The sequence below is a fragment of the Haematobia irritans genome, chromosome 3 (genome assembly GCF_050003625.1).
Source record: "Haematobia irritans isolate KBUSLIRL chromosome 3, ASM5000362v1, whole genome shotgun sequence".
NCBI lineage: Eukaryota > Metazoa > Arthropoda > Insecta > Diptera > Muscidae > Haematobia > Haematobia irritans.
Genome location: NC_134399.1, coordinates 123298406 through 123323622, shown reverse-complemented (window position 1 = coordinate 123323622; position 25217 = coordinate 123298406). Strand labels below are relative to the sequence as shown.

The 25217-nt window shown below is 33.5% G+C and overlaps 3 protein-coding genes across 3 annotated transcripts; 1 reads left to right on the top strand and 2 right to left on the bottom strand.

Annotated features, from left to right (window-relative positions):
- On the top strand, nucleotides 1–1473 carry LOC142231897 (vitellogenin-1-like). Its single transcript, XM_075302560.1, has 2 exons — nucleotides 1–279; nucleotides 348–1473. Exons 1-2 carry the CDS (start codon nucleotides 72–74, stop codon nucleotides 1376–1378), a joined length of 1239 nt encoding a protein of 412 aa, XP_075158675.1. The 5' UTR covers nucleotides 1–71; the 3' UTR covers nucleotides 1379–1473.
- A 7636-nt stretch (nucleotides 1474–9109) lies between these two features.
- LOC142231167 (uncharacterized) lies at nucleotides 9110–16306 on the bottom strand. Its single transcript, XM_075301785.1, has 4 exons — nucleotides 16004–16306; nucleotides 14907–15926; nucleotides 10357–10632; nucleotides 9110–10285 (listed from the first exon to the last, which is right to left on the bottom strand). The coding sequence occupies exons 1-4, from the start codon at nucleotides 16212–16214 to the stop codon at nucleotides 9255–9257; spliced, it is 2538 nt and encodes an 845-aa protein (XP_075157900.1). The 5' UTR covers nucleotides 16215–16306; the 3' UTR covers nucleotides 9110–9254.
- A 7438-nt stretch (nucleotides 16307–23744) lies between these two features.
- Nucleotides 23745–25217, bottom strand: LOC142229307 (vitellogenin-1-like). Its single transcript, XM_075299857.1, has 3 exons — nucleotides 24918–25217; nucleotides 24544–24851; nucleotides 23745–24480 (listed from the first exon to the last, which is right to left on the bottom strand). The coding sequence occupies exons 1-3, from the start codon at nucleotides 25126–25128 to the stop codon at nucleotides 23773–23775; spliced, it is 1227 nt and encodes a 408-aa protein (XP_075155972.1). The 5' UTR covers nucleotides 25129–25217; the 3' UTR covers nucleotides 23745–23772.

Here is a 25217-nt window from a genome sequence, read left to right as displayed (position 1 = left end):
ATAGTTCGTTGCAAAGTTCTCGAGTACACTCATTTTGGGAATCATTGAAATTCAATCAATCTAGGAAAAAAATGAATCCATTGGGAGCTTTGTGCGTTGTGGCCTGTTTGGCTGCCGCTGTTGTGGCCTCTTCCCACAGTGGTCATGGTAACAGTTTGAAACCATCCCAATGGTTGAATCCAAGTGAATTGGAACAGACTCCATCTTTGAATGAAGTCACCTTCGAACAATTGGAGAACATGCCTGTTGAGAAGGGTGCCAAATTGATGCGCAAATTGTGTAAGTAATGACTTTGGGGGAATACACTTAGATGTAATCGCGAGTATAATCCTTACAATTCCTTACAGACCATTTGTCCCAAGTTGGTAATGGCATTGCTCCTGCTTATGTCCCCAGCCCAAGCCAAATTCCCGTGCACATCTTCTGTGATGACCGCATGGAATCCACCGATTTGAGCCGTTATGTCCAAACTGCCAAGAACATGCCCAAATTCGGCGATGAGGAAGTCACCATTTTCATTACCGGTTTGCCCCAATCCTTGGAAAGTGTCAAGAAGGCCAACAAGAAAATGGTTGAAGCTCACTTGGAACGCATCAATCAAAAACCCCAATCCTGGAATGCTGGTGAAAAACGCGGAAACTGGGAAGACCAAGACAAACTCGGCCGTAGCTTGATTGTCGTTGACTTGGGTAACACCATCACCAATGTTGAACGTTATGCCACTTTGGATGTTGAACGTTGTGGTAAAATGCTTGCCAAAACTTTGGCTCAATTGACCGAAGAATGCGATGTTCCCTCCGATATGATCCATGTCATTGGTCAAGGTGTTGCTGCTAATGTTGCTGGTGCCGCTGGTAAATCATTCCAAGAAATCACTTCCGAAAAATTGCGCCGCATCACTGCTTTGGACCCTGCCACTCAAATGGCCAAGGAACGCAAAGTTTTGACCGGTTTGGCCCGTGGTGATGCTGATTTCGTTGATGCCATCCACACCTCCGCCTTGGGTTTGGGTACCACCAGACGTGTTGGCAATGTTGATTTCTTCCCCAATGGTCCCTCCGTTGGTGCCCCTGGTGCCCGCAATGTTGTTGAAGCCTCTATGCGTGCCACCGAATACTACGCTGAATCTACCCGTCCCGGTTATGAACGTAACTTCCCTGCCCTCGAAGCCAGCTGCATGAAGGAATACAAGAAGAACGAAGGCTATGGTAAGCGCACCTATATGGGCTATGCCACCGCTCGCGATCTCTCCGGTGACTACATGTTGGAAGTCAACGAACACAGTCCCTTTGGCAAGAGAACCCCTGCCCACAAACAAAACTCCCACCACAGTGGTCATCGTCACCAACAACAATACGAAAAGAACTACGACTATTAGAGGACGACGTTGAGGAGTTGAGTAGCCAAAATGATCTTGAACTTTGATTCACAACGACTAATTTTTTTTAATTATTTTTTTTTATGAAAATTAATCCCTAGAAAAGTGTTTATCAAATAAATAGAAAGCAAATTTTCTCAAAGAGAAATACAAAAAAAAAAAACAGTGTTTGAATATGACTGTTTGGGATATATGGTGATAGTCATGGTTTTGATCTTATAAGGAATAAGGGAGAACTTCGAACATATTAAAGTGAGCAGTCCAATTCTATTTACATTTCTAAGATGATGGGTTTCTTATATTCAGGCACCATATAGATCTAAGATCCATTTAAAGGGACATTTTTAAAAAGCTGAAATATTCAGGCAGTACAGCTGAACAGCTAAAACAAAAGTTGTAAGTGACAAAAATCGTATTGGAATGTGGTAGAAATAGAAGGGAGGATATTTATACAGGACTGGTGTTGCAACAACTATTGTGTCCCTTTTGGTCATGAAATTAAGTGCCTTAAGTTTAAATAGAGGAAACGTACCCAGAACAAAGTAAATGAATATTTAACAGAAAACACTCATTTTTCTGATATAACGTTTTTTCCTTGTCCATACTTTTCAATGAAGTTGTTTTATTCTTATAGTTAAGTGATCTGAAAATATTCTTCAAATTTAATGAAATTGTCTTTAAATTTGTTCACTATTGTATATTGACTACAAAGCTAAAACGTGTTCAAAAATTAGAGATGTCTTTCAACACTTTATATAACATATAGCCTATTTTCTTGATGTCGAGCATGAATATGAAAATTTAAGATCATGAAGAAAAAAATCAGAAGAAACGAATAAATTTAAATTTGTCTCCTAGTATTAACCAGTCAAAACTCTTAATGTGTTCGCGCTTCTTCTCCGCTTCTTTGGCTCAGAATCGGTACCAAAATCATTAGTGTGAAGAAATCAACTTTCGAACCGGACAAGCTTGTTTCAGTTTACATAGGGCTGTAGGTTCAACTCCAACTTTCGACTAAACACAAGAAAGTTTTACAGTGGTGGATTATCTCCTCTCAGTAATATTGGTGATATTTCTGGGTGTTTCAAGGCTTCTCTAAGTAATGTCACCGCAACGCGAAACGCCCTTCGGGCTCGGATATAAAAAAGTGGTCCCATACACGGTTGCCACTCGAGCAAAAATAATCTACCAACATTTGTAGAAAATTTTAGCAAAAAAGTACCAAACAAAAAAAAATTATTTTGCAAAGTTTTACTCGTATTTCTATGTTGTCAAAATTTTATTTCTATAGAAAATTTTGTCAAAATTTTATTTCTAGAGAAAATTTTGTGTACATTTTATTTCTAGAGAAAATTTTGGCAAAATTTTATTTCTAAAGAAAATTTTGTCAAAATTATATTTCTAGAGAAATTTTTGTCAAAACTTACAAAACTAGAAAATTTTCTATAGAAATAAAATTTTGACAAAATTTTCTATAGAAATAAAATTTTGACAAAATTTTCCATAGAAATAAAAGTTTGCCAAAATTTTCTATACACTTAAAATTTTGACAAAACTATCTATAGAAATAAACTTTTGACAAATTTTTCCATAGGAATAAAGTTTTGATAAAATTTTCTATAGAAATAAAATTTTGACAAAATTTTCTATAGAAATAAAATTTTAACAAAATTTTCTACAGAAATAAAATTTTGACAAAATTTTCTATAGAAATAAAATTTTGACAAAGTTTTCTACAGAAATAAAATTTTGATAAAATTTTCTATAGACATAAAATTTTGACAAAATTTTCTATAGAAATAAAATTTTGAAAATATTTTAACAAAATTTTCTATAGAAACAAAATTTTGACAAAATTTTCTATAGAAATAAAATTTTGACAAAATTTTCTGTAGAAATAAAATTTTGACAAAATTTTCTATAGAAATAAAATTTTAACAAAATTTTCTACAGGAATAAAATTTGGCAAAATTTTCTCTAGAAATATAACTTTGACAAAATTTTCTCTAGAAATAAAATTTTGACAAAATGTTCTATAGAAATAAAATTTTGACAAAATTTTCTATAGAAATAAAATTTTGACAAAATTTTCTATAGCAATACAATTTTGAAAAACAAGCAGCTCACAAGTAACAGCGCTTAGTATTAACGAAATCGGGTTTTATTTACGGCAAAAAAAAATATTTTGTAAAACACATTTTTTTTGATAAATATTTGAAGTTTTCGAACGTAAAGGAGACTGGCAACCACGGTTGCCACTCGTGCCAAGAGTAATATACCAAAATTTCAAGAATATTTTACCAAAAATCTACCAATTTTAAAAAATTTTGTTATGAAGTTTTTGATCAAATCTTTGTGCTTAGTATGAAAAAATTTTTTTTTGAAAAAAATGATTTATGCAATATTACATATTATCATCTCTCCTACTAAAGCCAATTTTTTGTGTATAAATATTCCATGAATTGTAAATGTGTCGATTTTTAAATGTTTTAACGATAGCAAGGGAAAGTTACTACTTCTGCAAAGAGGGAGAACTTACTTAAAAAAATCATTTCTATAGGAAATTTTTGCCAAAAATTTATTTCTATAGAAAATTAAGTTAAAATTCTATTTCTTGAGGATTTTTTTGCAAAATTTTGTTTCAATAGGAAATTTTGTCAATATTTTATTTCTATAGGAAATTTTTCCCAATTTTTTTCTATAGATAATTTTTGCTAAATTTTATTTCTATAGAAATTTTTTGCAAAATTTTATTTCTATAGAAAATTTTGTCAAAAGTTTATTTCTATAGAATATTTTGTCAAAATTGTATTTCTATAGAAATTTTATCAAAATTCTATTTGTTTTGAAAATTTATCAAAAATTTATTTTTATATATTTTTATTTTAACAGGTTTGCTGATAAGTCCCCGGTCTAACAAAGAAAAACACATTTTTTTGTCAAAATTCGTTTTTATTATTCAACATAGTTCCCTTAAGAGCGATACAACGATTATAACGACCTTCCAATTTTTTGATACCATTTTGGTAGTACTCCTTCGGTTTTGCCTCAAAATAGGCCTCAGTTTCGGCGATCACCTCTTCATTGCAGCCAAATTTTTTCCCTGCGAGTATCCTTTTGAGGTGGTCGGTGCGTTGTCTTGGTGGAACAACACTTTTTTCTTCTTCATATGGGGCCATTTTGCCGCGATTTCGACCTTCAAACGCTCCAATAACGCCATATAATAGTCACTGTTGATGGTTTTTCCCTTCTCAAGATAATCGATAAAAATTATTCCATGCGCATTCCAAAAAAAACAGAGGCCATTACTTTGCCAGTGGACTTATGAGTCTTTCCACGCTTCGGAGACGGTTCACCGGTCGCTGTCCACTCAGCCGACTGTCGATTGGACTCAGGAGTGTAGTGATGGAGCCATGTTTCATCCATTGTCACATATCGACGGAAAAACTCGGGTGTATTACGAGTTAACAGCTGCAAACACCGCTCAGAATTATCAACACATGTTGTTTTTGGTCAAATGTGAGCTCGCGCTGCACCCACTTTGCACAGAGCTTCCGCATATCCAAATATTGATGAATGATATGACCAACACGTTCCTTTGATATCTTTAAGGCCTGTGTTATTTCGATCAACTTCATTTTAGTTCATTCAGAATCATTTTGTGGATTTTTTTTGATGTTTTCGTCGGTAACCACCTCTTTGCGTTCACCGTCCTCCGTGCTCATTTCACCACGCTTGAATTTTGCATACCAATCAATTATTGTTGATTTCCCTGGGACAGAGTCCGGAAACTCATTATCAAGCCAAGTTTTTGCTTACACCGTATTTTTTGCCTTCAGAAAACAGTATTTTATCAAAACACGAAATTCCTTTTTTTCCATTTTTTTCACAATAACAAAAGTTGCTTCACAAAATACACTCTATCTCACAAACTAATTGACTTACAGACGTCAAATTTTGGCACGAATCATTTGAAGGTTATTCCTATATAAACATAATATGCATTTAATACTAGCGACGCCACCTAACATATGTGTCAGACCGGGGACTTATCAGTCAACCTGTTATTTCTATCGAAAATTTGTCAAAGTTTTATTTCTATCGAAAATTTTCCAAAATTTTTTGCAAAATTTCATTTCTAATAAAAATTTTATCAAAATGTTATTTTTATAGGAAATTTTGTCAATAACTTATTTATATAGGAAATTTTGTCAATATGTTATTTCTATCGAAAATTTTTTTCTATAGAAAATTTTTGATAAATTTTATTTCTATAGAATTTTTGTTTGCTAAATTTTATTTCTATAGGAAATTTTGTTAAAATTTTATTTCTATAGAAAATTTTTGAAGAAATTTATTTCTGTAGAATATTTTGTGAAAATTTTATTTCTATAGAAATTTTGTCAAAATTTTATTTATTGAAAATTGTATCAAAATTTTATTTCTATCGAAAATTTTCCACAAATTTTATTTCTATAGATAATGTTTGTCAAATTTTATTTCTATAGAAAATTTTCCAAAAATTTTATTTGTCTAGAAAATTTTCAAAAATTTTATTTCTATAAATTTTTTTTGCAAAAATTTATTTCATTTCGTTTTGTTTTGTTATTGTTGGTTTTGTTCTTTAATCATTGTAGTTGTTTTTTTTTTGATTTCAGCTTAAAACCATGCATTGACTAAACTACAAGTGTAGCTTAATCAACAGAGGAAAAGAATGTTTGTCAAATTTATTTGGGCAAAGCCCTATAGACTGCAAGATGGTTGGATGGACGCACGTTTCGGAATTACCACATTCCTCACCAGCATCCTCTACTTGCAGCAAAACTATCAACTAATTATCAGAATAAATTCAGGCTGTTCAATAAACCCAAGGTGAACCACACTTGAACCTTCCGAAAAAAAGGTTTATGATAGCCGGCTTATGCCGAAATAAATTCATACAAACATTTCTCTTTTTCTTTGCCACCATCAAATTATCGATTTGAGTGCAATTGGCTGGGTTTAGTTTGAGCGTGAAAAGAGAAATGTTTGTATGAATTTATTTCGGCATAAGCCGGCTATCATAAACCTTTTTTCGGAAGGTTCAAGTGTGGTTCACCTTGGGTTTAATGAACTGCCTGAATTTATTCTGATAATTGGTTGATAGTTTTGCTGCAAGTAGAGGATGAGGAATGTGGTAATTCCGAAACGTGCGTCCATCCAATCATCTTGCAGTCTACAGGGCTTTGCCCAAATAAATTTGACAAACATTCTTTTCCTCTGTTGATTAAGCTACACTTGTAGTTTAGTCAATGCATGGTTTTAAGCTGAAATCAAAAAAAAAAAAAACAACTACAATGATTAAAGAACAAAACCAACAATAACAAAACAAAACGAAATGAAATAAAATTTTGCAAAAAAATTTTATAGAAATAAAATTTTTGGAAAATTTTCTAGACAAATAAAATTTTTGGAAATTTTTCTATAGAAATAAAATTTGACAAACATTATCTATATAAATAAAATTTTTGGAAAATTTTCGATATAAATAAAATTTTGATACAATTTTCAATAAATAAAATTTTGACAAAATTTCTATAGAAATAAAATTTTGGCAAAATTTTCTACAGAAATAAATTTTTGCAAAAATTTTCTATAGAAATAAATTTTTAACAAAATTTCCTATAGAAATAAAATTTAGCAAACAAAAATTCTATAGAAATAAAATTTATTTGACAAACATTCTTTTCCTCTGTTGGTTAAGCTACACTTGTAGTTTAGTCAATGCATAGTTTTAAGCTGAAATCAAAAAAAAAAAACAACAACAAAATTTTTTTCTATAGAAAATATTTGCAAAAATGTATTTCTGTAGTAAATTTTGTCAAAATTTTATTTTTTTCTATAGAAATTTTGTCAAAATTTTATTTATTGAAAATTGTATCAAAATTTTTATTTCTATAGATAATTTTTGTCAAATTTTATTTCTATAGAAAATTTTCCAAAAATTTTATTTCTATCGAAAATTTTTCAAAAATTTTATTGCTATAGATAATTTTTGTCAATTTTTTTTCTATAGAAAATTTTCCCAAAATGTTATTTCTATCGAAAAATTTCCAAAAATTTTATTTCTATAGATAATTTTTGTAAATTTTTTTTTCTATACAAAATTTTCCAAAAAATTTATTTCTATAGAAAAATTTATCAATATTTTATTTCTATAGAAAATTTTTGCAAAATTTTGTTACTATAGAAAATTATGTCAAAATGTTATTCCTACAAAAAATGTTGTAAAAATTGTATTTCTATAGAAAATTTAGTCAAAATTTTATTTCTATAGAAAATTTAAGTACCTCTTGGTTGAAGAGGAATATTTTGTAAAATCTATCAAAACATCAAGAATTCTACCAATTTACCAAACAGTAAAAATCTACCATTTTTGGTAGAATTCTACCAACTGTGGTAACCGCGCTGACAACACATGCAACCATAAGCCTAAAAACAGTAAAGGTTTGCCAATTTTTACTAACATAACTCAACCAGGAGAATTTCAATATTATTTAGGCTTGAAGTAGCATTGAAGTATTCTCGGAAAATGGAATGAAAGTTTGGATGAAACTTTTCTGACTAAGAACAGTAGTCATAGCATAAGGTGGTCTTATCGAAAAAATGTGAATGGTCGCTTGGAATGGAAACACTATGTCTCTTATACTCTACACCATAGTGTTATTCCATTTGCAACATCTCGAAATATGGGTCTCAGACCCCATAATGTATGTATATATATTCTGGGTCGTAGTGAAATGTTGAGTCGATCTAGTGATTTCCGTCAGTCCGTCTATTAAAATCACGTTAACATCCGATCGTAACAAGCAAATTTTGTCCGATTCGGTTAAAAATTCGGTACGTGATTTTAGTTATGCCTTCCAACAACCATGCAAAATTTGGGCCATATTGGTCTATAATTATATGTAGCCCCCATATAAATCGATCGCCAGATTTGATTTCCGTAGCTCTTGGTGCAGTAACTTTCTTCAGATCCGGTTGATGTGATGTTAGTATATGCTTTCTAATAATCATTGGTTCATATCAGGTCTCCAATATTGACTTCTTCTATGGAAGAACAAATGTCATCAGTCATGCTGGAAATTATTTCATATCGGTTCACAATTATTTATACACTCCTCTATATAAATGTAAGATTCAGCGAACTTTCGGCTGTATATAAATGTTTAATTTGAATTTATTCGCTTTCTGAGTTTTTAACATGATGTATTATCTAAGTCGCTCATAAACATGTCACTCGCATAAAGTTACGAAAGACGTCTTCTATTTTTTTGAGTATTTTTATCCGAGAATTTAAGGATTTCTGTTATACTGTGAATCTGATTTATTGAAACCAAGTTAACCTTAGCTCAATGGAAACCAATACCAATTTTAAAGTCCAACCGTATATCTTCAAGTATAAATATGGGTTCAATGATTTTTCTGTAGGGTTATTGCAGTAGACCGATATTTCGAGCTCAAAGGGAGTGAATCCGGGATTCACTCATTGATATTAGGAAAGTTCTCAGTTTTATCATGGGATATTTTTGGTACAAATAAAAGATAAAAACTAATTTACGAATAAAATGTTTGAATTCCATCCAAGTTTCGAAAGTTAGAGATGAGTTTTTCTAAAAAGTTCTTGCTCACAAAGCCGCCTCCAAAGACCACCTTTTCAAGGTACAGAAAAACAAAATGCTTTACTTCTCGTTGAGAAAATTTGCTTTCGATTTATTTAATAAATAATTTTTTTTTAGAAAATAATTTTCATAATTTTTTTAATAAAAAAAAAACAAAATATAGTCGGTGTTATTCAAAAGTCAAGATCAAGTGACCTACTCTTCAACGTCGTCCTCTAATAGTCGTAGTTCTTTTCGTATTGTTGTTGGTGACGATGACCACTGTGGTGGGAGTTTTGTTTGTGGGCAGGGGTTCTCTTGCCAAAGGGACTGTGTTCGTTGACTTCCAACATGTAGTCACCGGAGAGATCGCGAGCGGTGGCATAGCCCATATAGGTGCGCTTACCATAGCCTTCGTTCTTCTTGTATTCCTTCATGCAGCTGGCTTCGAGGGCAGGGAAGTTACGTTCATAACCGGGACGGGTAGATTCAGCGTAGTATTCGGTAGCACGCATAGAGGCTTCAACAACATTGCGGGCACCAGGGGCACCAACGGAGGGACCATTGGGGAAGAAATCAACATTGCCAACACGTCTGGTGGTACCCAAACCCAAGGCGGAGGTGTGGATGGCATCAACGAAATCAGCATCACCACGGGCCAAACCAGTCAAAACTTTGCGTTCCTTGGCCATTTGAGTGGCAGGGTCCAAAGCAGTGATGCGGCGCAATTTTTCGGAAGTGATTTCTTGGAATGATTTACCAGCGGCACCAGCAACATTAGCAGCAACACCTTGACCAATGACATGGATCATATCGGAGGGAACATCGCATTCTTCGGTTAATTGAGCCAAAGTTTTGGCAAGCATTTTACCACAACGTTCAACATCCAAAGTGGCATAACGTTCAACATTGGTGATGGTGTTACCCAAGTCAACGACAATCAAGCTACGGCCGAGTTTGTCTTGGTCTTCCCAGTTTCCGCGTTTTTCACCAGCATTCCAGGATTGGGGTTTTTGATTGATGCGTTCCAAGTGAGCTTCAACCATTTTCTTGTTGGCCTTCTTGACACTTTCCAAGGATTGGGGCAAACCGGTAATGAAAATGGTGACTTCCTCATCGCCGAAGTTGGGCATGTTCTTGGCAGTTTGGACATAACGGCTCAAATCGGTGGATTCCATGCGGTCATCACAGAAGATGTGCACGGGAATTTGGCTTGGGCTGGGGACAAAAGCAGGAGCAACGCTGTTGCCAACTTGAGACAAATGGTCTGAAAAAGAGGTTTATAAGGGCTCCGATTGAGACTGACCATTTATAGTATCTAGTCCTAGCTGTACTTACACAATTTGCGCATCAATTTGGCACCACGCTCCAAAGGCATATTTTCCAATTGCTCAAAGGTGATTTCGTTTAAGGCTGGTGTTTGTTCCAATTCATTTGGGCTAATCCATTGCGAAGGTTTCAAGCTATTGCTACGACCATTGTAATGTTGATTGGATGAAGCTACAACAGCGCCAGCCAAACAGGCAGCAATACATAAAATTCCCAATGGATTCATTTCACCTTCGCAGTTTTGTTTTTTAAAAATTACCCCTAGAACTTCTCTTGCTGATAACACTCAATAAGTTAAACTGTGTCTTTCTCCACTCTGATGACTATATTTTATACTAATTTGCAGTTTGCCAACATTTCAGACTTTTTGGTAAGATTTTTATTTTTTGCTGACTAGCTGATGATGGATTTTGCGTTTATTAAGCGTTCCATTCTTTTTTGTTTCTTTGTTCTTGGTTGGGAAATTTTATATAGGCCACATTCTATGTGGCATCGATTATTGCTATGTGTCATAAAATTAATTTTAAAAATTTAGCATAAAGCAGTTGTGAAATTTATTGATTTACAAAGGGAAAATTGAAAATAATAAAGAATTTTATTGAAAATTATTTTATACAAAGAAGATTTGGATTTGAATTATATAGAATTTATGGAATATTAAGAGAAGTATCTTTGGAAAAATTTGAATTTTAATGACCTTTGATATGAAAACTAAAATTTTTTTCGTGTTATATTGAAACATTCTTCAATAGGAATATATTTGAAGTTTCCCTTAAAATTTGGTTTGATGTAGACAATGATAGAAAATTAAACTAAATTATACTCCACATTTTGAGATTTCCACAAAGCGTTGTTAAAAATTGAATGCCCTGGTGTACTTTATAAACACAACTCACATCTGAAAAGTGAAGGCAACATTTGATCAAAATCCACGTCGCAGTAGTAGAAAACATACTAATGAACTGAATATATTGCGAGAACGGATGCAATATATGTATGTTTATTGAAAAAATAACTGGGACTAAAGCCATTGAAGTTCCAACGAGTGTAAGAGCTCCACCGATGCACAAAAAAGTTAGACTGGAAAGAACCAGGAGTTGCTTCGAAAGTGGTCAGTTACCGAATTTGGTTTTCTCCGATGAGAAGCCATTCCAAATTGAGCAGCTTGTAATAGGGTTTACTTGCCAAAGCGGTCAGTTGAAAATGTACACCTTCGATTGGCACTCAGAACTTATGCGCCGTCGATGGTAATTTTGTGGACTAATGGTCATTCTCCGCTCGTATTCATCAATCGCGAGGTGAAATAAAATTCTGAATATTATCGGAAAGACTCCTAAAAGCAGTATCAAAGCCCTGGGCAGACAAATAATTCTGCAACTATTGAATGGATAATGATATCAACATCATTTTTTCTTTGTAAGAAAGCATAGGTATTTTCTTCTAAGTTTGCAAGTTTAGGTAGTATAAGTAAACGTATATTTACACAAACTCTATATTTCTCCGGAGTTAGTGAGGTTAGGTGCATAACTTTGGGGTATTTTTATAAAAACGGTATATATAATTTTCTATAGAAACAAAATTTTGACAAAACTTTCTATAGAAATAAAATGTTGAAAAAATTTTCTATAGAAATAAAATTTTGACACAATTTTCTATAGAAATAAAATTTTGACAAAATTTTCTATAGAAATAAAATGTTGACAAAATTTTTTATAGAAATAAAATTTTGACAAAATAGTCTAGAGAAATAAAATTTTTACAAAATTTTCTATAGGATTAAAATTTTGACAAAATTTCTATTGAAATAAAATTTTGACAAAACTTTGTATAGAAATAAAATTTTGACTATATTTTCAACAGAAACAAAATTTTCTGTAGAAATAAAATTTTTACAAAATTTTCTATAGAAATAAAATTTTGACAAAATTTTGTATAGAAATAAAATGTTGACTAAATTTTCTATAGAAATAAAATTTTCACTGCCTGCATTTATTCTGATAATTGCTTGGTAGTTTTGCTGCAAGTAGAGGATGCTTTTCCTCTGTTGGTTAAGCTACATTTGTAGTTTAGTCAATGCATGGTTTTAAGCTGAAATAAAAAAAACAACAACAATGATTAAAGAACAAAACCAACAATAACAAAACAAAAAAAAAAAATTCTATAAAAATGCAACTTTGACAAAATTTTCTATAGAAATAGAACTTTGACAAAATTTTCTCTAGAAATAGAATTTTGACAAAATTTTCTATAGAAATAAAATATTGACAAAATTTTCTACAGAATAAAATTTTGACAAAATTTTCTATACAAATAAAATTTTGCTAAAATTTTCTATAGAAAGAAAATTTTGACAAAATTTTCTATAGAAATAAAATTTTGACACAATTTTCTATAGAAATAAAATTTTGGCAAAATTTTCTATACACTGAAAAAAAAAACTTTATATTAGAGAAAGGCGTCTTCTATGCTAAGCAAAATTTGACATGAAATCTTTGACTTCACGACAATATTTTTTTCAGTGCACAAATAAAATTTTGAAAAAATTTTCTATAGAAATACAACTTTGACAAAATTTTCTATAGAAATAAAATTTTGACAAAATTTTCTATAGAAATAAAATTTTGACGAAATTTTCTATACAAATAAAATTTTCTATAGAAATAAAATTTTGACAAAATTTTCTATAGAAATACAATTTTTACAAAGTTTTCTATAGAAATAAAATTTTGACCAAATTTTCGATAGAAATAAAATTTTGACGAAATTTTCTATACAAATAAAATTGTGCTAAACTTTTCTACAGAAATAAAATTTTGGCAAAATTTTCTATAGAAATAACATTTTGACAAAATTTTCTATAGAAATAAAATTTTGACAAAATTGTCTAAAGTAATAAAATTTTGCAAAATTTTCTATAGAAATAAAATTTTTACAAAATTTTTTATAGAAATACAATTTTGACAAAATTTTCTATAGAAATAAAATTTTGACAAAATTTTCTGTAGAAATGCAACTTTGACAATATTTTCTATAGAAATGCAACTTTGACAAAATTTTCTATAGAAATGCAACTTTGACAAAATTTTCTATAGAATTACAACATTGACAAAATTTTCCCTAGAAATAAAAATTTGACAAAATTTTCTATAGAAATAAAATTTTGACAAAATTTTCTATAGAAATAAAATTTTGACAAAATTTTCTATAGAAATACAACATTGACAAAATTTTCTACAGAAATAAAATTTTGACAAAATTTTCTATAGAAATAAAATTTTGCCAAATTTTCTATAGAAATAAAATTTTGACAAAATTTTCTATAGAAACAAAAAATTTTGACAAAATTTTCTATAGAAATACAACTTTGACAAAATTTTCTATAGAAATGCAACTTTGACAAAATTTTCTATAGAAATGCAACTTTGACAAAATTTTCTATAGAATTACAACATTGACAAAATTTTCCCTAGAAATAAAAATTTGACAAAATTTTCTATAGAAATAAAATTTTGACAAAATTTTCTATAGAAATAAAATTTTGACAAAATTTTCTATAGAAATACAACATTGACAAAATTTTCTATAGAAATAAAATTTTGCGAAATTTTCTATAGAAATAAAATTTTGACAAAATTTTCTATAGAAATAAAATTTTGACAAAATTTTCTATAGAAACACAACTTTGACAAAATTTTCTATAGAAATAAAATTGTGGCAAAATTTTCTGTAGAAATAAAATTGTGGCAAAATTTTCTATAGAAATAAAATTTTTTTTCTTGAAATTTTGGTGGATTATTTTTGGTTCGAGTAGCAACCGTGATCCTGACCTATGTGGTTTAGGGTATGAAAAGGAATCTGTGTTGGGAAAACATATCCCCCCTATGGTTATTTAAAGGTGACTCGATATTCACATAGTGAATCTTTGGATTAAAGATAAAATGCTTCAAACGTAGGGAATGATTCCTCAAGAGAAGATTTGGATCCAATGTAGGAGTAAAATCATTGAAGCTAGGTCAATTTCCCTTAAAATAAAGTACAACATTTTTGAAGAAATAATCGTTAAATTAGGTGAGATAGATATTTCACTCTACCCTGCAAATTGCGAGTAGATTTTTTACTTGAAATAACTCGCGTAAATGCGTTGCCCTTCATTCCTGTCCCAAAAAAAACTGATGAAACAGAGGGTTTGAGGGGATTCATTGTACATAGCCACACCAGTTGACTCCAATCTATGTCGTCAGTTTCATGATTTTAGTTAGCTTAATTATTTTGTTACATAAGTATTATACTTTAGTTAGTTTTATTTTCTACAAAATATTTTCTTGATTTAACTAAATTTGTCCCCTTTTTAAATAAAATCCTTTATAGACCCATGGATCTGTATCAGTCCAAATGAAATTCTCTTTGTTTTCTTGTCCCTTCAAGGGAATTTGCTTCCATTTTTATTTTTAATAATTTAGAAAAAATGTTAATAAATAAATTAATCAAATGAAATGTAGTGGTCGTAATTTACATCCCAAGGCTATTTCCATTGAATTTAGCTCTAGAGTTCATCTTCTAATAGTTGTAGATATTTTGGTGTTTGTATTGACCATTGTGGTGGGTCTTTTGCATACGGGAAGAATTCTTCTTACCGAATGGGCTGTGTTCGTTGACCTCCAACATATAGTCGCCGGAGACATCGTGGGCAGTAGCAATACCCATATAGGTGTGTTTACCATAGCCTTCCTTGTTCTTGTATTGGTTCATGTCGTTGGCTTCGACAGCAGGGAAGCTACGCTCATAACCAGGGCGAAGAGATTCAGCAAAGTAGTGGGTGGCACGCATGGAAGCTTCGACAACGTTACGGGCACCGGGTACACCAGTGGATGGGCCATTGGGGAAGAAATCAACATCACCAACACGTTTTTCAGTACCCAAACCCAAAGCGGAGGTGTGGATGGCATCAACGAAATCGGCATCACCACGAGCCAAACCAGTCAAAAGATTGTGTTCCTTGGGCATTTGGATGGCAGGGTCCAAAGCAGTGATGCGGCGGATTTTTTGGGAAGTCATATCCTTGAAAAGTTTGCCAGCGGTACCAGCAACATTAGCACCAACACCTTGACCAATGACATGCATCATATCGGGGGAAACATCGCATTCTTCGGTCAAGTGAGCCAAAGTTTTGGCCAACAATTTACCGCAACGTTCAACATCCAAAGAGGCATAACGTTCCAAGTTGGTAATGGTATTGCCCAAATCGATGACAATCAAGGTACCGTCAGATTCCTTTTGGTTATTCCAGTTGCGGGTCTCTTCATCAGCATTCCAGGATTGAGTAGTTTGACCGCTGCGTTCCAAGAAGTTTTCAATCAATTTCTTGTTGGCCTTCTTGACACTGTCCAAGGATTGAGGCAAGCCGGTGATGAAAATGGTAACTTCTTCATCGTCGAATTTAGGCATGTTTTTGACGGTTTGAACATAACGGCTCAAATCGGTGGTTTCCTTACGTCCATCATTGAAAATATGAACAGGAATTTGGTTGGGGCTAGGCACAAAAGTGGGAGCAACACCATGACCAACTTGGGACAAATGATCTGCCAAAGTAATGAGAAGGTGTTAATATGAAGAAAAAATTCTTAGAGCCTTTTTTCTTGCATATACGAATACTTACACAATTTACGCATCAATTTGGCTCCCTTTTCCAAAGGCATATTCTCCAATTTTTCAAAGGTGACTTCATCCAAGGATGGAGAGTTTTCCAAATCACTATGTTTCATCCATTGTGATGGTTTCGAGTTGTAACTGATGCTGTATTGTGTGGGTGTGGCCAATACAGCGGCAGCCAAACAGGCTACAACGCAAAAAGCTCCCAATGGATTCATTTTCGCTTATATTTTTATGGATCGAATGTCAGTGATTGATATAACTGCTCCAAATTGACTATGCTCAAGAAGTTGAACTGTGTCTATGGCATATCGCAGTTGCAGCTTATATACCACAATCAACCCGGCCAATACGCACTGATGAGTCTTATTTTTTTGTTTCGCGGAAAATTATTTTTGCTGACACACCAGGTAGAGTAGTAAAACAATAGAGGTCACATACGAAATGGAATGAATGAAGAGGAGACAAGTGCCGATGTTTAGCTTTATTTGCAAGCCCTAGAATGCTAATTGAAGGGAAAATATTTTAGCTAAGAAATCAGTTTGTCCACACGCTTACCGTGTTATTGGTAGAAAGCAAAATAATTTCGTAACCAATATAGTATGGGCTCCCACGCATCAATACAAAAAAAAAACATGTTTAGCTCAATCAATTTTCAATTAGTTTATTGATTTTTATGTAAAAAAATCAATATGAAAATATGCCTTACAATTGGTCCAAAAACCTAAATGAAACTGGGGTCCAAATGGTGGAATATGCTTCATAATGGATATCAGTCGCAGGAAAATTAACCCCAACAAGATATGGCGGTATGTATTGGGAAAATGGGTCCCAATTCCCAAATGAATGAGCCTCACCACATATAATTGAAGAATGAAAATCTACACAAAAAAATTATTGCTCATTTAAAACTTTTATCCCTAACTGATAAAAAAGTATGAATATAAATTAAATAGGTGTTACTGGATATGAACCAAATATTACACATTTTTATTGTGTCAGTAAAACTTGTGTTTTATGTAGTACTTACTATATTAATTAGCCTTATAAAAATTGATTGAGCCACCGCATATTCATGTTAGCCAATTTTGGACCTTGATTAAAACCTACCCTTATCGCTTGAGACGGCCAAAATATGTCTACTTTTATCACTTTGAAATTGCATTAGCCCACTTTGGTAGATACTTCCAAAAATCTCTTTACACTGTAAACAATATTTACTTGATATTAAAGATTACGCAAACTAAATTTTAGTATACGCAATTAACAAAATATTAAGAATAAATTTCTTTAAACTAATGCAATTTTAATTAAAATAAAGTTTATAATCTTTGCTTCAAAATTTTTTGAATTAAATTAAGGACACACATTTTGGAAATTTGCGTCCCACCGTTAGAGCCGTATGTCTTTGAACAAAGGGAAATTTTCCTTACAATAAAGAAACACGCCTTTGATCAAATTATAATTCAAAATAAGTCTTAGCCTATATATGAAGCATTTTTATCTTAAATCTAAAGATTCAATATTTCAGTGAATTTAAGGACGATTTCTTTAAATCAAAAACGTGTTCCTTTACTTTAAGGAAAATTTTCCTTCGGTCAAAGACATAGGAATTTCCAAAATTTGTGTCCTAAATTTAATAAAAACAAGTATGTTATATACGGCCGTAAGTTCGGCCTGGCCGAACCTTATGTACCCTCCACCATGGAATGCCTAGAAACTTCTACTAAAGACTGTCACCCACACTGAAAAAATATTGTCGTGAGGCCAAAGATTTCATGTCCTTAAAATACGAATGCAAATTTTGCTTAGCATAGAAGACACATTTCTCTAATATAAAGTTTTTTTTCTTTGTCCAAAAGACGATATACTTTTCAATGAAGTCGTATTGTCCTTATAATTAAGTGATTTGACTTAAAACTGGGTATCATAACATGAAAGAAATTTTTTTTGGGGTAAGGTTAACTTGACTTTAAAAATTCAGAAAAATTCTTTAAAATTAATGAAATTGTCTTTAAATTTGTTGTCTTTTTGCATCTTGACTACACAGCAAAATATCGTTCAAAAATAGGACATGTTTTCAACACTTTATTTTTAAGACGCTTTTTACTTGAAACATAGCATAATTTCTACTGGAAGTCGAGTCTGAATTTGGAAAATAAAGTTGTCGTTAATTCGTTTTTAAAGGACTTTGATAGCATATAAAGAAAAAAAGTTGAAAAAAAGGAAAAATTAAAATATGCTTCTTAGAAGCAAGAACACAAAACTTAAATTTAAAAGAGAATTGTGTCTTAAAAGTATGCTCACTTGTATTCTCCGCTTCTTTGGCTCGGAATCAATACCAAAATTTTTAAAGTAAAGACAAAATCTTTGGAACCGGGCATGCTTTTTTTTTTGCAGTGCACAATCGTATTACTTCTTAACTTCGCATTCGGAGTCTATAAACAATTATGAAATTTTGCGCGATAATTAGAAAGCAAGAAGTGAAATATGGGGTTGTCTTTATATGCGGGCTATATACAATTATGAACCGATATGGACCAATGTTTGTGTGACTGGGGATCGATTTATCTGAGGGCTATATATAACTATACACCGATATGGAACAACTTTGGCATAATTGTTAGCGACCATATACTAGCACAAGGAACCAAAATTTCAACCGAAACGGATGAAATTTGATCCTCCAAGAGGCTCCCGGGGAGCAAATCTGGGGATTGGTTTATATGGGGGCTATATATGATTATGGACCGATATGGACGAATTTTGGCATGGTTGTAAGTGTCCATATACTTACACAAAATAAAACAAGTATATCCGGCCGTAAGTTCGGTCAGGCCGAATCTTATGTACCCTCCACCATGGATTGCGTAGAAACTTCTACGAAAAACTGTCATCCACAATCGAATTAATTTAGGTTGTGGTATCTTAAAACTTCTTAACATCGTTTTCTAAATTGTGTGTAAGTTCATACGTGGTATATATTAGACAAAAAAGTTAGCTATACACGCAAAAAAAATAATTCTTTCCTCCCAAACGAAATTTTAGACAAACAAAGTTCGTTTCTCATTTGCTTTTCGTTGAAAGGAAGTATATTTGGAAGAAAAGTATATACTTTTTGTGATAAACGTTTATTCTTTTCCAGGATGTAAAAACAATTTCATAAAGACTAACTCAAAAAAAAATTTTTCTGGCTAATTGCATTTTCCCTCACATCTTTCTCATTTCCACGAAGTTTTTTAGTTTTTTGCACATTTTTCTGTAATACAAACAATGTAGAAGAAATTATACGATTTTATAAATTTTTTAATATTTTTTATAATTTTTTTTACCTTTCGCCTGGACGGAGAATCGAACCGCGGACCATGCACTTCGTAAGCCAACACACTAACCACTGAGCTATGTACCTGTTATGGTCATCAATAGATAATTATCCATTTAAGTTACATTTATATAGCATAGCTTGTGGCGCCCACGAACCGAATAAACAAAGTTTATTTAAGAGAAACAAACATTTAGTTTGGCACCGTGGAGCAGTGGTCCGACTTGCATGCCAAGGGTCGTGGGTTCGATCCCTGCTTCGACCAAAGTTTTTTTTTTGTTTTTGTTTTATTTTTTTAAACATATATTCCAGATATGTTCGGAAGATTCCGAAAAAATGTTCAACATTACATTGTAGTATATTAAATTTTGAACTGCAAAATGTGTCTTATTAAAGACCTAAAGTCAGAAAAGAACAGTGTTTGATATAAACGAAATGGACTGTGTTATTGTTTCAAAAATAACTTTTTTTATTGAAAAAATAAAAATTTTGTAAGAAACGAATTTTTTTGGTGATAAAAGTTTAAAATTTTCGAAGCAATTCAAAAAACTCTAACAAAAGAAAAACGTTTTCGGTACACGTTTTCCAAACGTTTTTTTTCTTTGCGTGTAGGTAAGTCTACAAATAATTACGAATCGACATGGACTTTTGCACGGTTCGTAGAGAGCCAGAATTGAAATATGGGGGTCGCTTATATGGGGGCTATATAGAATTATGAACTTGATATGGACAAATTTTTGTGTGATTGGGGATCGATTTATCTGAGGGCTATATATAACTATAGACCGATATGGACCTAGTTAGGCATGGTTGTTAACGGCCATATACTAGCACAATGTACCAAATTTCAACTGACTCGGATGAAGTTTGCTCCTCCAAGTGGCTCCAAAACCAAATCTCGGGATCGGTTTATATAGGGGCTATACATGATTATGGACTGATATGGACCACTTTTGGCATGGTTGTTAAATATCATATACTAACATCACGTACCAAATTTCAACCGAATCGGATGAATTTTGCTCTTCCAAGGGGCTCCGGAGGTCAAATCTGGGGATCGGTTTACATGGGGGCTATATATAATTATGGACCGATTTCGACCAATTTTTGCATGGGTGTTTGAGGCCATATATTAACACCACGTACCAAATTTCAACCGAATAGATTGAATTTTGCTCTTCCACGAGGCTCCGGAGGTCAAATCTGGGGATCGGTTTATATGGGAGCTATATATAATTATGAACCGATGTGGACCAATTTTTGCATGGTTGTTAGAGATCATATGCTGACACCATGTATCTAATTTCAACCAGATCAGATGAAATTTGCTTCTCTTAGAGGCTCCGCAATCTAAATCTGGGGATCGGTTTATATGGGGGCTATATATAATTATGGACCGATGTGGATCAATTTTTGCATGGTTGTTAAAGACCATATACTAACAGCGCGTACCAAATTCAACCGGATCGGATGACTATTTCTCCTCAAAATTTAAGTTGGCTAATGCACTAGGGTGGAACACAATTTCGCAAAAGTTTTTTTTTATGATTTATCGCTCGATATATATGCATAAGAAGTTTAGGACAATTAGAGTCATTTTTAAAAATTTTCGACTAAGCAGTGGCGATTTAACAAGGAAAATGTTGGTATTTTGACTATTTTTGTCGAAATCAGAAAAACATATATATGGGAGCTATATCTAAATCTGAACCGATGTCAACCAAATTTGGCACGCATAGCTACAATGCTAATTCTACTCCCTGTGCAAAATTTCAACTAAATCGGAGTTAAAAATTGGCCTCTGTGGTCATATGGGTGTAAATCGGGCTATATATGGGAGATATATCCAAATCTGAACCGATTTCAACCAAATTTGACGCGCATAGTTAATCGGAGCAAAAAATTGGCCTCTGTGGGCAAATGAGTGTAAATCGGGCGAAAGCTATATATGGGAGCTATATCTAAATCTGAATCGATTTGGCTGATATTTTGCAAGTTTTTCGAGACTCATAAAATATTCGGATGTACGGAATTTGAGGAAGATCGGTTGATATACACGCCAATTATGACCAGATCGGTGAAAAATATATATGGCAGCTATATCTAAATATGAACAGATTTTTTCCAAAATCAATAGGGATCGTCTTTGAGCCGAAACAGGACCCTATACCAAATTTTAGGACAATTGGACTAAAACTGCGAGCTGTACTTTGCACACAAAAATACATCAACAGACAGACTGACGGACAGACAGACAGACAGACGGACATCGCTGAATCGACTCATAATTTAATTCTAAGCCGATCCGTATACTATAAGGTTGGTCTATGATTATTCCTTCTTGGCGTTACGTACAAATGCACAAACTTATTATACCCTGTACCACAGTAGTGTTGAAGGGTATAAATATCACTCGATCTGGACAGAATTTGATAGACTTCTACAAAATCTATAGACTCAAAATTTAAGTCGGCTAATGCACTAGGGTGGAACACGGTGTTAGTAAAAAAATATGGGAAACATTTAAATCTGAAGCAATTTTAAGGAAACTTCGCAAAAGTTTATTTATGATTTATCGCTCGATATATATGTATTAGAAGTTTAGGAAAATTAGAGTAATTTTTCTAACTTTTCGACTAAGCAGTGGCGATTTTACAAGGAAAATGCTGGTATTTTGACCATTTTTGTCGAAATCAGAAAAACATATATATGGGAGCTATATCTAAATCTGAACCGATTTCAACCAAATTTGGCACGCATAGCAACAATGCTAATTCTACACTCTGTGCAAAATTTCAACTAAATCGGAGTTAAAAATTGGCCTCTGTGGTCATATGAGTGTAAATCGGGCGAAAGCTATTTATGGGAGATATATCTAAATCTGAACCGATTTCAACCAAATGTGGCACGCATAGCTACAATGCTAATTCTTCTCCTTGTGCAAAATTTCAACTAAATCGGAGCAAAAAATTGGCCTCTGTGGTCATATGAGTGTAAATCGGCCGAAAGCTATATATTGGAGCTATATCTAAATCTGAACCGATTTCAACCAAATTTGACACGCATAGCTACAATGCTAATTCTACTCCCTGTGCAAAATTTCAACCAAATTGGGGTGAAATTCTGGCTTCTGGGATTGTATTAGTCCATATCGGGCGACAGATATATATAGGAGCTATATCTAAATCTGTACCGATTTCAATAAAATTTGGCACATTTGACTATAGTACTAATTGTTCTTCTTGTGCAAAATTTTTAACAAATTAGGGTAAAACTCTGGCTTCTGGGGCCATATAAGTCCATATCGGGCGAAATATATATATGGGAGCTATATCTAAATCTGAACCGATTTCTTCCAAAATCAATAGGGATCTATTCTGAGCCAAAACACATCTATTCTGTGCCAAATTTGAAGTCGATTGGACTAAAACTGCGACCTATACTTTGATTACCAAAATGTGTTCACGGACAGACGGACATCGCTATCCTGAGCAAGAGCCCATCCTGAGCATTTTTACCAAAGACACCATGTGTCTATCTCGTATCCTTCTGGGTGTAGCAAACATATGCACTAACTTATAATACCCTGTTCCACAGTGTGGCGCAGGGTATAAATACTTGTGCCAAGTTTCAAGTCGATAGCTCGAAATACACAGAAACCTCTCAACATTGGACACTCCGAAAAACGGACACCTACTTAAAGTGGACAATTGTCCTGGGACGTTTGCTTATTATCACATTAAAATGAACCTCTCATAACTGGAAACCTACCAAATATGGACAAAATTTAGGCTACCGTGGGTGTCCAGTTCTGAAAGGTTTAACTGTATATATAAGATTATCGGATTTGTAATTATATGAGGAGATGATGCATAGTCGGATTAGAGATGATTCAATTTGCAAGGGGATAATTCGTAAAAAAAAATAAAAAATTCAAATAATGTTTGTAATTCTGGCTGGCAACTCCCTCCATGGCCCCCTTTTTGTTTTATGTTTATATCAACGACAAGGGACAACATTATTATAACCGAGTCCCAAAATAGTAATTTTCTAAAATAAATAAAATTTACCTATATTATCTCTGTCGTGAACTGCAGTGAAGGCACTTAGAACTGGACACCCACAGTTTCCTAAATTTCGTCCACATTGTGGAGGTGTCCAGTTATGAGAGGGTCATTTTAATGTGATAATATACCAAAGGTGACACAACAATTGTGCACTTTTGAGATGTACCCGATGTGTCCAAGGTTGAGAGGTTTCCCCCCAAAAACGAAAAACATTTTTTTTTTACTTTTTTGAAAAGTGCAAAAGAAAAAAAAAATAATGAATTTATTTAGAAAATATACATATACTGAAGACTCGAAACAGTTTTGTGTTCTTAAACTAAAATGGAGATGGACGCATTCATATCATAGTAACATTAGCATTTCTGTTTCACCTATACCCACATTCACTTAGTCATATTGAGACCAAGAAGAGGAGGAAGTGGTGTAGGATTTATGGGTGCTTTGGCAATTTCTTTGTTGGTGGGCAGGAGTTCTCTTGCCGAATGGGCTCTTCTCGTTGACTTCCAACATGTAATCACCTTCGGCATCCTTGTCGATGGCAAGACCCATGTAGACACGTTTGCCGCAGTTATTGTGGCTCTTGAATTCCTCATAAGAGTTAGTTTCTTCGGCAGGGAAGTTATGTTCTTGGCCAGGGCGAACAGATTCGGCAAAGTAGTGGGTAGCACGCATGGAGGCTTCAACAACATTATCGCAACCGGGAACACCCTTAGAAGGACCATTGGGGAAGATGTCAACATCACCAACACGAGCTGGAGTACCCATGCCCCAGGCAGAGGTGTGGATGGCATCAATGAATTCAGCATCACCGCGGGCAAGGCTAAGCAAGCATTGGGATTCCTTGGCATAGACACGAGAGGGATCCAAGGCAGTGATACGTCTGAATTGTTTACCAGTTTGACGTTCGAATTCCTTGCCACAGGCACCAGCAACATGGGCAGCAATGTTTTGGGCAACAATGTGAATGGTATCGTGGGGAACACGGCATTTCTCGATCATCTTGATGAGTTCATGGGCAATCTTGGTACCGGTCTCACGGATATCCAACATCATGTAACGTTTGGAGGAGGACAATTGGTCACCCAAATCAATGATCTAAAGAGAAGAAAAAGTTGGTAATACTGTATATGGAGATGTTTTGGGAGGTAGGTAACTTACCACAAGGTTGCCAGCATTGGAAGCTTCATCATGGCCCTTTGAGTTTTGATAGTTGAAACGTTCAATGTAGGCTTCAACCAATTTGTGATTGGCCTTCTTGACGGTTTCACTCTTTTGGGAGGGCAAGCCAGTGATGAAGACAGTGATCTCTTGTTTACCAAAGTTGGGCATTTGGTTGGCAGTGTTGGCCAATTTATCCAAAGTGGTGGAAACATGTTGGCCATTGCTCTTAACAATGGTAACGGGAATTTGGTTGGCGCTGGGTGTGAACGAAGGCTTCAAGTCATTGTTGATCTGGGACACATGATCTAAAATGGAAGGTCGGAAGAAAATTGTATACCCCACTCTTTATCCCATAGATTTTTTTTACTTACAAATCGTTTGCAAAGCTCTGGCACCTTCCTCCAATGACATGCTCTCCAAGTTTTGGATGGATACATCCTCTACTGAAGGAGCTTCGCTCAATTGGTTGGTAGATAACCATTGAGTGGGTTTACGTTGAAGGGTGTGCTGGTGATGATTGGGCACAGCCAAAACGGATGTAGCCAAAATGGCTACCACACAGAGGGCTTTCAAAGGATTCATGTTTCTCCTAGACCAAGTCCGAGTATTCTTCTACAATAAATGCTTGTTGAAATGATCACTGATCAGTAATGCTACTGAACTGTATCGTT